Source organism: Anastrepha ludens, chromosome 6 (assembly GCF_028408465.1).
Source record: "Anastrepha ludens isolate Willacy chromosome 6, idAnaLude1.1, whole genome shotgun sequence".
Classification (NCBI taxonomy): domain Eukaryota; kingdom Metazoa; phylum Arthropoda; class Insecta; order Diptera; family Tephritidae; genus Anastrepha; species Anastrepha ludens.
In genome coordinates this window covers 91,823,925-91,839,384 of record NC_071502.1, presented here as the reverse complement: position 1 = coordinate 91,839,384, position 15,460 = coordinate 91,823,925, and the positions used below count along the sequence as shown (strand labels likewise).

The window sequence follows — 15,460 nt, the reverse complement described above, 5'->3', positions numbered from 1 at the left end:
CACAAACAAAAAAGCAATTGTATAACCTCCAAAAATAAAAAAAAGCAAAAAAGTTAAACCAAGTCCTAACCCTTGTCCACTTTTGTACAAAATTTATAGATTAATCGATTCACTAGTGACTAAAGCACTGAAAGAGCCTCTTGTTAATATTTATTTCTAACTAAATTGAAAATGCGCTACTTAACTTGTTTTAAATACATACTTTGTAAACAAGCGGCCGCCGATATGGTGTTTTGTTGTTGTAAGAGCACCATCAGTTTAATAATTACTCGCAACGCTATGTTCGTCACCACTAACCGATTAGTAATTTTGATGAAGAGATATAATATTTGGTTCACTTTTTAATGACAAATACTTTTTATGGTAGTATTATGATCGGATTAAGTATTCTCCCTTGTTTTGGCCATAATACCATTTTCATAATTTATGTATGCAACAGTTGCTTAACATCACCCGAGTGGAAGGGGCACTCAACATGTGATTGTAATTTATATAAAATATATGTATTGTTTTTTTTTTGTGTGTGTAAATATTGCAATAAATGTATTGCTGAACTTATCTTATATACTCCGAAAGTTGACATTAGTATATTAAATATTATTTTTTTTTTTGTTAGAAAATTAAACTTAATCGCCGGTATGCGAAATGTGTTGGCAATACAAAAAATTGAATTTATGATAACATAACATGCATACTCAAATTATCTCTAAAACGGCAGATGCCGTTTTGAAAAGTCTTTGCATAGTAGTAAAACACTCAAGATTTGCATTGCCAACCGATTGAGATCTTTTTTAAATCGCTTAGACCCGATTTACACGAGGAGACATCTGCAAGGGAGACACTGGAAATTCTCTTTTCATGTCTCATTCGCGGCCACACGGGCAAAATTGTTTTCGGCAACATTTTGACATTTAATGCTTTAGCATCGTTTGGTTCGGATGTATTCTCGCACGCGCTTACATTTAAAGCGGAAAACGTTCATCAACAATTTCTTAAATATATGAATGAAAAATGCAAACTGGTTAAAAATAAAAAATTTGTTGTTTTTTTATTTAAATATATTTATAAATTATTGTACTTGAATAAAAAAAATTAAATTAAAAATACTTCATACATAAATAATTAACTTAAAATTAACTTGAGTATCTAGAAATGCGGGGAAAATTAGAATTCAACATAAAAATGCCCATAATACAATATATTTTAAATTATACCTACTTTACTAGCAAAAATAATCGTGCATTTCCCAAGCAGTGTTCGGATGTTTGTCATCTTTGTTATCTTCCGTTTGCTTGAAAACCAACACATAACTCAGAACCTTCTCCCACAAAAGAAGAAAACAAATGAAGCAACTGTCAAAAATTGCTTTAAGATTGGAAATATGAATAAGAGCAAAGCGTGTCGCCAGTACAGGAGACAAATTCCCTTCTCTCTTCCGCGGCCGTCCTTCACCCCCGAACAAAATGTTTCCCTTCCAGAAGTCTCCTCGTGTAAATGGGCACTTACTAACGGTGGCGCGCAAAACTGTTTTGCTTTTGTTCAGTGAGGTTTTCGGAGTTTCGGAGTACCATTTAAAAATCGCTTAAAGAATACATCCAAGTTGTAAGCCCATAAATATGTACAAACGAAAAAAATACTTGTAGATTTTTAAGGGGGAAGGCCACTGTTGGGGGGTCAAAAAATAGTCGATGTTTGGGAATTTTTTTTTGTAAGTAGGAATGATTATTCGACGATCGGACAAAAGGCAATTTAGTATATATGTATTAAACTATGTTGATGTAAATTTTTATTAAAAAATATTGAAAATTGACAAATAAACGTAACGAGTTCAAAAAAAAAAAAAATGACGTCATCTGGTGGCAGCGATACAGCAATGAATAATCATCTGAAATCAAAAAACCAAAAATTTTGTTAATCTACACAGTAGTGGCTATCGTTGTACGTAGCCGTTTGTTTTTGTTTTTGCAAAAATGGTTGTGATTCGAATTTCGTTGTGAGTTTTTCGTCATTTTTTTGATTTTCAACAGGCCCAAAAAAGTAGTTATTTTCAAAATTTTGAAAATCGACTACGTAGATCGATAGCCAATGCGATAATAAAAATTTAGTCTTCGAGAAATCGTTGCCACCGTAAAAGTCGTTTTGAGAAATAAGCGTTTAAAGTTTTCATTGCGTATTCAATAGTTCTGCATGCAGTTACATCTATCTTGTATATCTCAGTCAATTTTTTAGATTTTATACCTGTGGGCAAAAAGTAAGGCGAATTTATTTGTCAAACTTCGCGGGATTAAAATTTCGCTCTAGTTATTTTTTTCATGAGTTGGCAGCACTGTTAATAACCTCTGGGCCAACTTTCATGTGAATGTCATTATCAGTAATATATTCACGCTTGTGTTTACCAAACGACCAAGAGTGATTGAGCAGAGAAGTGCCATAAAATTTTGTTTGCGGAATGAAATTTCGGTTGCGGAAACGTTTAGCATGTTGCAGAAGGCATTTGGTGATTCGACCATGTCGCAGAAAAATGTTTATAAGTGGTACAAAGACTTCAAAGAGGGTCGAGATCGTGTTGATAACTTGCAGCGCTCCGTACGACCATCGACGTCAACAGATGACCAACCCGTCAATAAAGTGAAGGAGTTAGTGTTCAAAAATCGTCGGTTGACTGTTAAAGACCTTACTGATATGATCGGAATATCAGAAGGATCTGTGAAAACCATTTTGAAAGACCATTTGGGCCTACGAAAAGTCAAATCTCGTTTGGTACCGAAAACTCTCAATTTCTTGGAAAAAAAAGTCGTCGCGTTGATGTGTGTGAAACAATGCTTTCAGACTATCAGGACAAGCTCAAATGCATCATTACGGGAGATGAGACTTGGATTTATGCTTACGACCCTGAAACAACCGACCAATCAAGCGAATATCGTGCTAAAGGCGAGGCCAAACCGAAAAGAGTACGTCAAAGTCGTTCAAAAATAAAGGTCGTGATGACAATTTTTTTCGATTTTCGTGGTGTGGTGCGCTATGAATTCCTTCCACCTGGCCAAACTGTTAATAAGGAATATTATATGAGCGTTATGCGTCGTTTACGTGAAGCAATTCGTCTAAAAATACCAGAATTATGGGCCAACAACTCTTGGTTTTTGCATCACGATAATGCACCGTCTCACACTGCACTCGTTCTTCGTGACCATTTCGCCAAAAATTCCACGCATATCGTTCCGCAACCACCGTATTCGCCGGATTTGGCTCCGTGTGACTTCTGGCTATTCCCAAAACTCAAGAGACCACTCCGGGGAACGCGTTTCAAGTCGATTGAAGAGATAAAAGCTGAATCGAAGAAGGTGCTGATGGCTATACCGGAAATGGACTATTTGGCATGTTTCGGGGATTGGAAAAATCGTTGGCATAAGTGTATTTAATCGAGAGGGGATTATTTTGAAGAGGATGAAATTGATTTACAAGAATAAATAAAGATTTTTCATTTTACAACCAAATTCACCTTACTTTTTGCCCACAGTATACTTTCAGAAAATGCAAAAAAAAAAAATCGATTTTTTTGAATTTTCACAGTGGCGTTCCCCTTTAAACTTCAAGAACTCGAAGTTACCTTTTTTTCAAAACTGCTTAAAATACCTAAGAATACATTTAAGAACACGCATAATATTTAAAAATATAGATATTTGTAAAGATAAACTAAATTTTAAAGTTTTGTAAATTAAGAAATACCTGAAAAGTAATTGAATATTAATTTAAACCCAAATTTATGTAAATTATTATTATTTTGCATACTCAGTAGAATCGTTAGATGTTAACAAATTAAATTGAGGACACATATGTATGTACTTTAAACTACATACTTGTATGGACTTTTTTCAAAAAACAGCGCTTTAAAAATTTAAAGTCACAGTTCGAGCTTGAAATTGATTATTATTTAGACAGCCTAAGTTTTCGGAGTATTTTTGGAGTCGATGAAAAAACTTAGTTCGAAGCTGCTAAAATTTTGGAGATTCAAAAACAATTTTCTTTTTCTCTAAACCTATAAAATAAATCATCTCTAAACCTACATAATAAATTAATTAATATTAACACAAATTTACGTGTGATTAAATATTAAAAAGTTCAAAACTACAACTCGTACGTAAAATTTGTGGTTTTCTAACCAACATAGGTTTTCGTAGTCTTTAAAAAATTAAGTTCGGAGCTTTAAAAGTCTTGAAAAAAAATGTTTACCTAAAATATCTTTAACCCTTAACGGCCGAAGAGCCCCGTTACGGGGACATAACACTTATGCGATAGAAAATGAAAAGCCCCAATACAGGGACATGAAAAGAATTAAGCTTTCATTTCATTTATTTATCAGCGCTGTAGTTTTCTTTAACAAATAATGCAATCCCTGGTTTGTTGATCATATAAAATTATAAATGAAGTAAATATATTGAATTCATATCTAAATAAATCAGTTTAAATGTTTAGTTTAAGTTTTTATTTTATTATTTAAGTTATTCTTTATGTTTTTTTATAAAAGTTTTAGAATTTCTTCTAATTTTGCGTCGCCTTAAGGGCGAGTATTACAAAAAAAAGCTCTCGGTCGTTAAGGGTTAATGCATATCCATAATTTAAAATATCTCTATGTCTCAAAATGTTTTATAAAATTTTATTGCATCTTTTTGCATCATTTGGAGGTCATGAAACTTTTTTTCTAAGTCATAAAAATACACCTTATACGAGTACATTTACAATAAGGCTGATAGGTTTCTTCATTTCATGTAGCACAATTTTAATCATTGATAAAATTTCAGAGTTGTAAAATTTTAATGTCCAATTAGTAGCCAATTTTTTACTTAAATTTTAGGAATATTTTTGGTTTGCAGTAACCTATGAAATTTGCAATATCTTCTTGTGCTTTAAGAAATGTAAAATTGCAATTTGAGCCTCAAATTAATTATAATTTTAACACACATAAAATTTCGGAGTATTTTGGAGTCATTAAGAAAGTTGGACTCAGTTACTAAAATTTAAATCGGTGATTTATTTACATGCATACAAATCCTAACATACTATAAATATATTATATATGTATATAGATTAATTAAGCATTTGGAGTTTTCAAGAGTTTATTTAATTGGTGCTGGCCTGTGTTACATGTTGATTACTCCTCCATTTTGTGCGCCTATGGTCCCATACCATTTCGTCTCTGAATAATTACAAAATATCGCACAGACATATATACCTACAATTTTCATTATCAATATCTCGCAAAAGGCATCGGGAAGCATTCTTGTATCGAACATCGCGGTCAAAAATCAGTCGCTTTTCATAAAAGGATCCACCATCATTCATTGAAAACGTATGCCTTAGGCATTCTCAAGCTTTTGTAGGTCGTTTAGTTCATCATCATCATCATCATCATTGATTAAATGTTGGGTAGTTTGCTGCAAGTAAGGCTTGATTGTTTTAAAGAGCTTTACATTCCTTTTAGGTAAATTTATAAGCTACAAATATGTTTTTTTTTTACAAAACAATTCGCATTCATACCCAAAAACAAAAATATCACCTCTACGCAAATTTATGGTAAATTAAGATTGAATTGAATTCTTTTGGTTGTAGAGATTGGCATTTATTGTACTACTACGTATGCTTATACAGGTAAAAAATAATAATTTTTATATGGGTCTAGGGCAGTTAAAATGGACCTATGTCTGAAAAATTGTGGAAAATATAACAAATTGACATCGAATTTTTTGCATAATCTCATGACTTGAAACTAGTTACTTGAGGGTGTTTGCGGTCGTTAATCATGAATTTGGGGACGGAAATTTAAACTTCATTTTGGCTATTTAATTAAAAACGAAAAAATTTGTTCGTATTTGATTGGCGGGTTATTTTGTGGCTACTGTTAACTAATCTGATGCCGTCCTTTTTTGCTAACTAAAAATTTGGTATTCAATATGGCGATTGAATTTAAAAAAAATGTATGGGCTCGCTCGTCGAGACTCGATATTAGAAAGTTTTTGTAGTCACTTATTAAAAATTTGATGATAGTTTTTCATATTTCAAAATTTTGGATCCAATATGGTAGCTGAATTTTGAAAATTGAATTTTGAAATTTGAAAAAAAAAATTGATTGGATTCGCTCTAAACTCGGTACAATGTTTTTTTTTTGTTTCGTTTTCTCGAAATCCGAAATTTTGGTTGGCGACTGAATTTCGAAAAACAAGTTTCGGATTTGCCCGTAACTCGCGTATTTGGAGATTTTCGGTGTCGCTGTTTATGAATAGGAGTTTTGATTTTTTCTTGTTTTTCTTCCATATTAAAATAACTGTCAGATTTTGAAGATATATTAAATTATATTAAAACTATTGTATGTAGTATCAAAAATATTACTTGGAACTTATCGATTAGCATCAAGAAGTTTCGAAGAATTTTTCAGCATTTCTTTCGTACTTATTTCATTTAAATTTTTTCAAATCAATTATGCGCCACTTTGTAGTGTAATTGCAATACGACCGAATAAAATTAGCTACCGGGTTATTTCATTTTCTATCAGAATCAGTAAAAAGTTAAAATCGATTTTTTTGACCGGTAACTCTCCCTTTTAACTGCCAAAGGTGCATACAGAAGTGTTTTATTTGAAATTTGAAAAGTATTAGTTATATATTTTTAACGATTTTGGAAACGTCATTTCATTGATATTGAAGCCTTTCTTGCTTGTTCTTGTTTTATTTTATTTCTTTAGAATTTATTATTTATTTTATTAATATTTTTCAAATTTGTTATAGGAAAAAGAAACTTCAAATTTCGTTATACAATTCTACAACATATGAGTTTATTCATTTTTCTTTTAGACTACTCTTAATATTCCCTGTTTCTAACAAATAAATGAATAAAAAAATTTACTCTTTTTTTTTAAATAAAATTATGCCTATTCCTTCAACTACCAACTATCATCCAAAACAACTCGTTCAAACATCATCACTACCACCACCAACCACCACCACCACTACCAACGCAACCAATCAACCAATTGTCAATTACCAATTCACCACTCGAAACAGATCCCCATACTTGGCTGCGAACTGCGTACTTTGTCACTTTATGCTATATTTGGCGTTTACATTTTTTTTATTTGTCATAATATGCAGGCGATTATGACAGAAGGATGCGGCAAAAATGGATCATCCGTTGCTGTAAGCTTAGTGACTAAAAAAACGAAAAAAGTCAAAATTACTATTAGTGCTCGTGTGAAAAGTCTATAACAACTATAAGCTGTCATACATACCTACAAAAATATGTGCTTATGTATATTGCTTTAGTTTTTGAGCGAAAATTCGCTAGGCATCATTATTTTTCCTTAAGAAGAAAAAATAGTACTATACTGGTAGTTATGTAAATATCTTTTCCATAAAATTTCTATTCCTTTCCTGTTGCATCGGATTTTGTACGAATACAGGGTGTTTCAAACGCAGGTTTCATTTAAAATTGCGTTGCCAAACTTTGAAATTTGTTTAGTAAACAAAGTTATGAATGGCATTTGAGCGATGCGCCATTGATCAAATTATTGAAATTTTAAGAATTTATTCGCTGCGAAATTTGGAAAAAGTCATTGTAAGTGAAGTGGTGCTTATAAGCAAAATTTCGATTTCGGAACTCTGAAAAGCCCAGAGTCATTTTCGAACAACGGATTCTCAACGCCTTTTTTACCATTTTTACATCGTTTTTAGCCGAAAGTGCATACTTGGAATGTGAAAGACCATGCAATACAGTTATCTGGTCGCGTATGATATTTTCTCAAATGGAATACAACTTAATGACTCAAATGCTATACCTAGGAGAATTTCTATTACATGACGCCTGTTCTACTTTCGGTTTGAATTGAAGATCCAATCGTGTTTTTTCATTCAGATGTTTCAACAGACCTGTATGCGATGAAGGTTTCTTTAAAAGTATGAGCACCTCTAAGAAAGAGATGATTGCAAATAAAATCAATTTATATGAGATCTCTTATTGAAGCACCCTGTATTTATCAACATGGAATTATATTTTTTGCTTAAATGTAAATACACTTTGCTTTTCTTTGCCGTATCTGCTTCTGTTTGTTCAAATCAAATGTTATACCTGATTCAGAAAAAAAATATTCCGAAAACTATTTTATGGAATTCCTTGGTTTCCTTGATCCTTAATTTTTAGAATATTAATTAAACCTTATATAACTAATTAATAAAACGTTATATAAAATAATAATTTCGCCAGCTTGAATATTCGAAGATTTTCGGAGTCTAAGAAAACCTCAATTATCTAGTTAAAATTCGTGGTATTATTACCAATTTCTAATAAGCATCTTGCTGTTCTATAAATGGTGAGTTCTGTCGTCTCCGAAGCGCAGCTGAACTAACGAAAGTCTAGTAACTTTGAGAACACGCGTTTTAGCCTCGGTGCATTTTCGGAGTTACGAAAAATTCCATACAAAAATCGACTAACTCCTAAAAAGTTTTATTTTCAGCTGCGGTTCAAAAGTTATAAGAAACGCACTTACTCGTACATTTGAGATGTTCGGAGTAACTAAAAAAAAAATGCTTTCAGACGATATATGTATGTTTTTTACATATTCGGAGTATTCTAAAAATTCATGGAAAGTGTTTGAAATGTATACCCAGCTTTAAATAAACTTATTTCAGCAGAAAGAATATTTTTAGACTATTTGCGGAGCCTGAAATTCCGTGTTCAGAAAATATACCAACTGTCTAAGCGTTTTTAGTTTTTTAATCACAAAGTTACGACCTGCACGTTGGAGCTTTTCGGCGTAGGCAAGACAAATTAAAATTGGCACAAAAGAACATTGTTTTATTTTTCGGAGTAGCTCAAACTTTCGTAGAAACTTCAAACTCCGGAAATTTGTATTTTATAATTTAGTATTCTTTTTAATTTTATCCTTTGATCAAAGAAATTAAATTCGGAGATTTTCGGAGTGTAAAATTAGGAGTCAACGAAACTCCTCGCAGTTTTCTTCAAATGTTTTTTTCGGAGTTTTTTCGGAGTAATAAATATCATATACATATGTACGTATATGCTTTGCTCGATCGAATCTCTATTAATTGTAGTATGCTGACACAAATCAGATCCTTTCGTGTTTAAATGCACGAAAAATAAAAAAAGTTGAAATAATTTTATATTCGCGCCATACACCTAATAAGTTTTCGAACTATTGTCTATTTGCGTATTGGAACAAAAAATTTATTTTTGTTTATACAGCAATTTCAGCTTAAAATCATATACAGTTTTTTGCTTTTACATGAAATTACTTGATTTTAATATAAAACTCGTTTAAAGTTCGCGTTCTGAATGGGGTATTACATTTGAAATGTTTTTTGTTTTTTCGAGTTTTTCATTTTCGATTATCGCCTTTTCCATTTCAAAAATTTCTCATTGCTTCATCGGGTGCTGGTTGTTGTTTTCTTTTGTTTTTGTTATTGTCAGTATCCTTTTCATATGTTACTTTAGTTTCGTCTATGGGGTATTCACTATATTCGTACAAACATTTACGTTTACTCTCATAATTATTCATCTAATCATAGCGCACTTTGGTGTCTCAGTTTGTTAGTGTTTTTTTCGTTGTTTGTTTCATGCATAGCTCGTCCAGTTTCGTCAAAAAAGTTTCCATGATTGTTTTTGTTAATTTTACTCCCATACATAAGACCATTTAAAACTTTTTTTTGCAATTTTCTGTAGTACTTTTTCCGTCATTCTTATTTTTAATATTTAATTAGAATTTGTTTTTCCTTTAATATAAATATTTACAATAGCTGTGCATGTTGTTTGGAAATAATTTTTATCCTCAGTATAAATATTTTAGATATCATGCATTAATTGACACACGAGTATGTATGTGTGTGTTAGTATATACATGTACTTATTTTATTACTAAAACCAGTGCATGGCAACAGGAAAATAGAAAGCTGCCCAAAACAATATTTAATTAAAATTATTTCCTTTTTTAAATTACAATAATAAATATAATATACGTTTAGTTAGGTTAGGTTGAAGCACAGTGTACACAGTAAGCCAGCCATTGACAAAAAGCTAATTTGACAATTCGTATGTGAAGTTTATGTAAAAATTATCCAGTAACTTCATTTTCGGGAATTCGCTCCCAAAGAGAAAAATATCAAAAAAAGTACAAGAACGTAAAACCAGTGACAGTTTGCAAGTTTAATGAACAGCTAATTAAATTGTTGGCAGAAAAAATCACAAAAATTAAACAAAAAATTCAGTTGAGCTGCGCCCTCGTCTTAAATTAAAACTAAAGCAAATAAAATGCAATATAACGAACTCAGCATCACATGACTTTATTTTGTCCACAATAATTGGTTCCTTTTCATCTTCGCTGTTGGATGAAGAGTATTCCATTCAAATATTCCATTGCAGTATTTCGGAAACTGCAGCAACGGTGGCATATGAGACTGTATGATTCAGAAGTACATATGTACCTCTATATCATTGGCCGATTGCTATTTAATATATGACTTCAAAGAAGCTTTATAAATTTTATCTAAAATATATTAGCTTACATTCTCCATTTTAATCGCTATTTTATTTAAATTTAGCAATTCGACTCAATTCGCAAATTTTAATTCGTGTTTATTTTTACTTTGCGATCAGCTGATGTCTTTCTCACTTGCAAATTCTTACAAGTAAAGGTTTATCCAGTAAAAACTTGCAACTTCTCCTCAAAATGAATTGTCATTTTGCTCTCTCACTTTCCCCAACTTTGCCCGTTTTTCGATAAAAGAACACCAAAACTTGGAAATTTGTAGCAACCGTTATGCCGTTTCCCCATCAAGAAGTAGTGTAAAACTAAAACTCGAAATTCTTTTTCCATTGTTTTGAAAATAACAAAAGTAGCGTCACTCTTAGCACAATAACTCACGAAATATGAATAGAACGTCATGAAATTTTAACTGAAAACTAGTGCCATCTATGTGTTAAGCCCAAGATTTTACAGCGCATGTGTTATGTAAAAAACCCAGAAGGAAATGGTGCAATATCTTGCCTTCATAAGCTATTACAGAACAGCTTCTAAGCAAGTGAAATGCTTATGTCAACAGCACTGCTCCCAGAGCGCTCCTTCTCGAGAAGTGAGTAGGCAAGGTGTTACAAAATAAACTCTCCGCTACGTAGCTACGAGCTAACGTTTGTATACACAATTGTCGAAATTTACAGTTATAGCGGTACAAACAAGAAAAAGCGACGCGTTCATTTCTGTAAATTTATTAAAAATGTATTTTTGTGATGAAAAGACGTGCTTCGGAAAGTTAGAAATAAGTTAAGCAAAATTCAAAAATTTTAACGCGTTGTTCTTCCTTTTCTTTCTTAGCATGACAGTACTGTGTGGGCCACTGCTTCCGCTGTTCTATCGTGTAAAATTATACAACTGTCTAATTAATAAATGTCGAAGACGGCATGCAAAAAAGTACCGTCTAAGGTATACTTTAAGGGATTATATACGGTTAGAAGGCCGTAAAAAACGAATTTTCCAGAATTTTTTCTGAGAAAACTTTTAAATTTATTGATCTAAAAATTTCTACACGTATTATGTTATCTTTTAACTGTATTTTAAGACTTCGTAACAGTAATGTTAAATCTAGTAATTAATGATAGGAATAAGCAAAATAAATTTTTTTGACAAAATGGCGTTTTCTAAAAAAAAAATTGATTTTTTACCAAAATTTCGGCCTTAAATTGTTTATAAAAAACAATTTGTATCGGTGAGGAAAAATCTTCGATTAATTACTAAAACATATATTTAGGAAACTCGTGTTAAAATTTGAGACTAATCGGTTTAGCCGATTTAGTTTTCGAGTAATGTTGATCACCGACTTTGAAAACACAATTTTGAGAAAAACGCGTTTAAAATGATTTTTTGAAAATTCTAACTGTATATAACCCCTTAATATCCCACATTTGGTACTTAACATAAAATTGTAGCTAGCAGTTAAAATAAAATGAATTAAATATTGTTTTCTAATACAGCAGCATCTGTTTTCTAGACTCGCCTCTCTACATACCCGTATGGTAGTCTTGAGCATATTTATCACGACAGCATTTACATTTTCTTTTAGAAAATTTTAGTATTTGTATTTATTATATGCAAATTAGTATTTATGTTACTTTTTTCTAAAAACTCCCCTTCCCTCTTAGCACTCTATCGCATTCCTCTTAGCTTCTGTCCTAACCTCCTTAAAGCTCCATATTTTTCTTGAACTCAAATTAACTTCACTTTTGTTAAATACCAATTTATTTACTTTAACCCTCCTATTCGCCTCTCACGCTCCACACAAAGGTTTAAATGCTTAACAAAAATTTTGTAATTGTCATAAATATAAAAAAAATGCAAATCACGAGTTTTTGGTAAAATAATTAAAAGTAAAATCCGAAAGAAGTACTACTTGTTTATCTGTCCTAACTTAGCTAAAAGAAAACAAAAAATAAAAAATAATAAAAATGCAAAAAATTTGATGTGTAAGAAAAGAAAAAACGAAAGTATTGTCCTTTGATATCTGCGCCATAGTAATAAATGTATGAAAAATATGCCAATTCTTTTTGGTCTCTACAAAATTCCTCCTTTCTTTACACTTTCTTTTCACATTTGTATGCAAGTAGAGACGTTGCTTTCGTTTTTTCTTTTCTTTTGTCCTCTTCACACATTTTGTTCTTAAATGTTTTGTTCTGTGCAGCGCTACTTGCCATTGTCTAATATGATTTTTGTTTTCTTCCCATCCATCAAACTCATCGCACTCCACAAGGGTACCAGCGTACTTTCGCCCAGCATACCGTTGACATTGGTCATCTTGCCCGCGCTGATAATTGCTCAAAAATCACCGCAAAATATTTTCACCGACCATTCATCGCTATATATATTAGCCTTTGGCATGGTGGCGGCCAAAGTCACCAATAAGCTGGTGGTAAGAAAGAGTTTTCAAATAAAATTTAATTTATATAAATGCGTTAACTCTCTCTCACTCTTCGGTTTAGATTGCTCACATGACAAAAGCTGAAATGGAATACTTGGATTGGTCACAATTGGGACCCGCTTTGCTGTTCTTCAATCAATATTTTAACTGTGTGTTGCCGGAAATCTGGCTGCTGTGGTTCACCTTCGTCTGGGGCGCGCAGGATCTCGGACGTTATTGCTCAAAAGTAATTCTCATGCTATCACATAATTTAACAATCTTATATAGGAATAAACAATAATAATATTAGGTATGGGAATAAGTTTCCATCCTTTCTTAGCCAAACAATTAAATAATACGTGATATTATGTGAAGTATGTTCCATTGGCAGCTACAACTTTACTCCATCTTAGGCAGCATACGGATTCCTCTGACGAACATTTCGAGTTCTTTTGACTGGATCCATTCATTGAGACATTTTGCGATGCTCTCGTAAAAAGTGAACCGCTCTCTAATAAGGACTGACTGCATTGATCGCAACAGATAGTAATTCGAAGGTGCAATGTCTGGGAAATACGACGGATGGGGCAAGATTTCCCAATTCAGTCCATGTAAATATTTCTGGACCGATTTAGCAACGTTTGGCCTGGCGTTGTCATGCAGCAAAATCAGTTTGTCATGTCTACCGTCCCGTCCGGCCGCTTTTCTTTGAGAGCTCGATTCAAACGCATTAGCTGCAGTCGGTAACGTTCGCCAGTGATGGTTTAATCAGTTCAGTACCATTCGGCATTCACAGAGAGAACGTCGGTTCGAATCTCGGTGAAAACACCAAAATAAAGAAAAACATTTTTCTAATAGCGGTCGCCCCTCGGCCGGCAATGGCAAACCTCCGATTGTATTTCTGCCATGAAAAAGCTCCTCACATAAATATCTGCCGTTCGGAGTTGGCTTGAAACTGTAGGTCCCTCCATTTGTGGAACAACATTAAGGCGCACACCACAAATACGAGGAGGAGCTCGGCCAAATACCCAAAAAGGGTGTACGCGCCAATTATATATATATATAATAGATTACTCCCTTCTGATCCCACCAGAGGCGCAACTTAACCTTTGAAGCATGAATATTTTTTTTCGCTACCGATGGACCTGGTTCACCTGACAGTCTTCAACTTTTTCGACGCTTAGGGTTATCATAATAGAATCGTTTTTCATCACCAGTGACGGTACGATCCAGAAAATATTTTCTTTTCTTCCGTTCAAAAAGCTACTCACACGTCAACAAAAGTCTCTCGATGTCCCTTCTCCTCTCCTTCAATTGATGTGGCACCCAGTTACTGGTGACTGCTTTCTGGGCCATTTCCATCGCGTGCAAACGTTTACTGATGGTTGTTCTGTCAACATCCAACTCTTTAGACATATCATCAAGGGTTCGACATGCGTCTTCATCCAATAATTGTTGTAGTTGAGTATCTTCGAATTTTGGAGCGTGATTACCGTCAATATTGATCCATATACGATACGTTTCAGCTACACTTTTCTTTAAAAGGTAATAATGAAGCAAAGCTTCCCACAAATGCTGTGTTTTTCGGGACGAGCGTAAACATTTTTGACGTCAGATGAAAAAGGATCTTTACGCTTCAAACGAATATCAACTACTGCGTTCGAGACCTCACATATACACCTTCAAATCATCAGTATATTTCTAGAGCGAACACAAAAATAGTATCAGCAGCGACACCTCTTTTACGAGGGCGAAAACTTATTCCCATACCCAATAATAATAAACCCAACGATTATCTTCTATGCGCTCAGCCCCTACAAGAGACTAATTGCTTTCTTCCTTCTATTTTGGCGCCGAGTCATGAAAGAAAAGAGTTTGTTATACGCCGAGATCAGCTATGCAAAGCATTTAGTCAACTTTTCATGGCATAAATAACCATTTACTGCATTAATAATATTGAAACACTACACACAAGACCGTAATCAACGATCTTTTGGCACAGGCCATGACCATGACCATGAATACTGACATAGTCTCAACATTTGCCGTCAGTCTAAAATGTTGTTTTACATCCCACATTTCCGCACTGACGCGATTTATTCTCTTGAATAAGTACCTAAACGGAATATTTGGCTTTAAGCGGATTGTTTTTGGATGCTGGCAGTACGACTACTTCCCATTACAAATTGAATGTCAGTTGAATAAGATACACATTTTTCGGTATGGTCATCGATCTCTTGTGGGAGGAGACCTTCTTCTTCCTCTTCTACCACCAGCTGGTACTAAATCAAATACTTTCAGAGCCGAAGCATTTGTATCCGTCCGAGGACTCATCCAAAATTGGCATCGTACACACGTCTGCGCCATACAATAGGGCGGGCATGATTTACGATTCCCTAGACAGGGCTAACGAAGAGCCACTCATCTAACACCCCTCTCCCTCTAGACCCAAGCTGTCGAAACAGTAGGTTTCCTGGGCCTATCTTTAAATAAGTTAGACGAAGGCGACCGGT

At 33.3% G+C, this 15,460-nt stretch overlaps 1 protein-coding gene across 7 annotated transcripts in view; it reads left to right on the top strand.

Moving 5' to 3' along the window:
- The window catches only part of LOC128868392 (cholinephosphotransferase 1), a 58,240-nt gene that overhangs the window by 39,947 nt on the left and 2,833 nt on the right, over window positions 1–15,460 (top strand). For 4 of the 7 annotated variants that reach the window (XM_054110434.1, XM_054110435.1, XM_054110429.1 and 1 more), the window contains 3 exons: window positions 7,056–7,187; window positions 12,801–12,959; window positions 13,030–13,194. In XM_054110434.1, the coding sequence (XP_053966409.1) occupies window positions 7,056–7,187; window positions 12,801–12,959; window positions 13,030–13,194 (456 nt within the window). The remainder of the gene's footprint in view (window positions 1–7,055; window positions 7,188–12,800; window positions 12,960–13,029; window positions 13,195–15,460) is intronic. The other 3 variants (XM_054110430.1, XM_054110432.1, XM_054110433.1) reach the window with 1 other exon arrangement.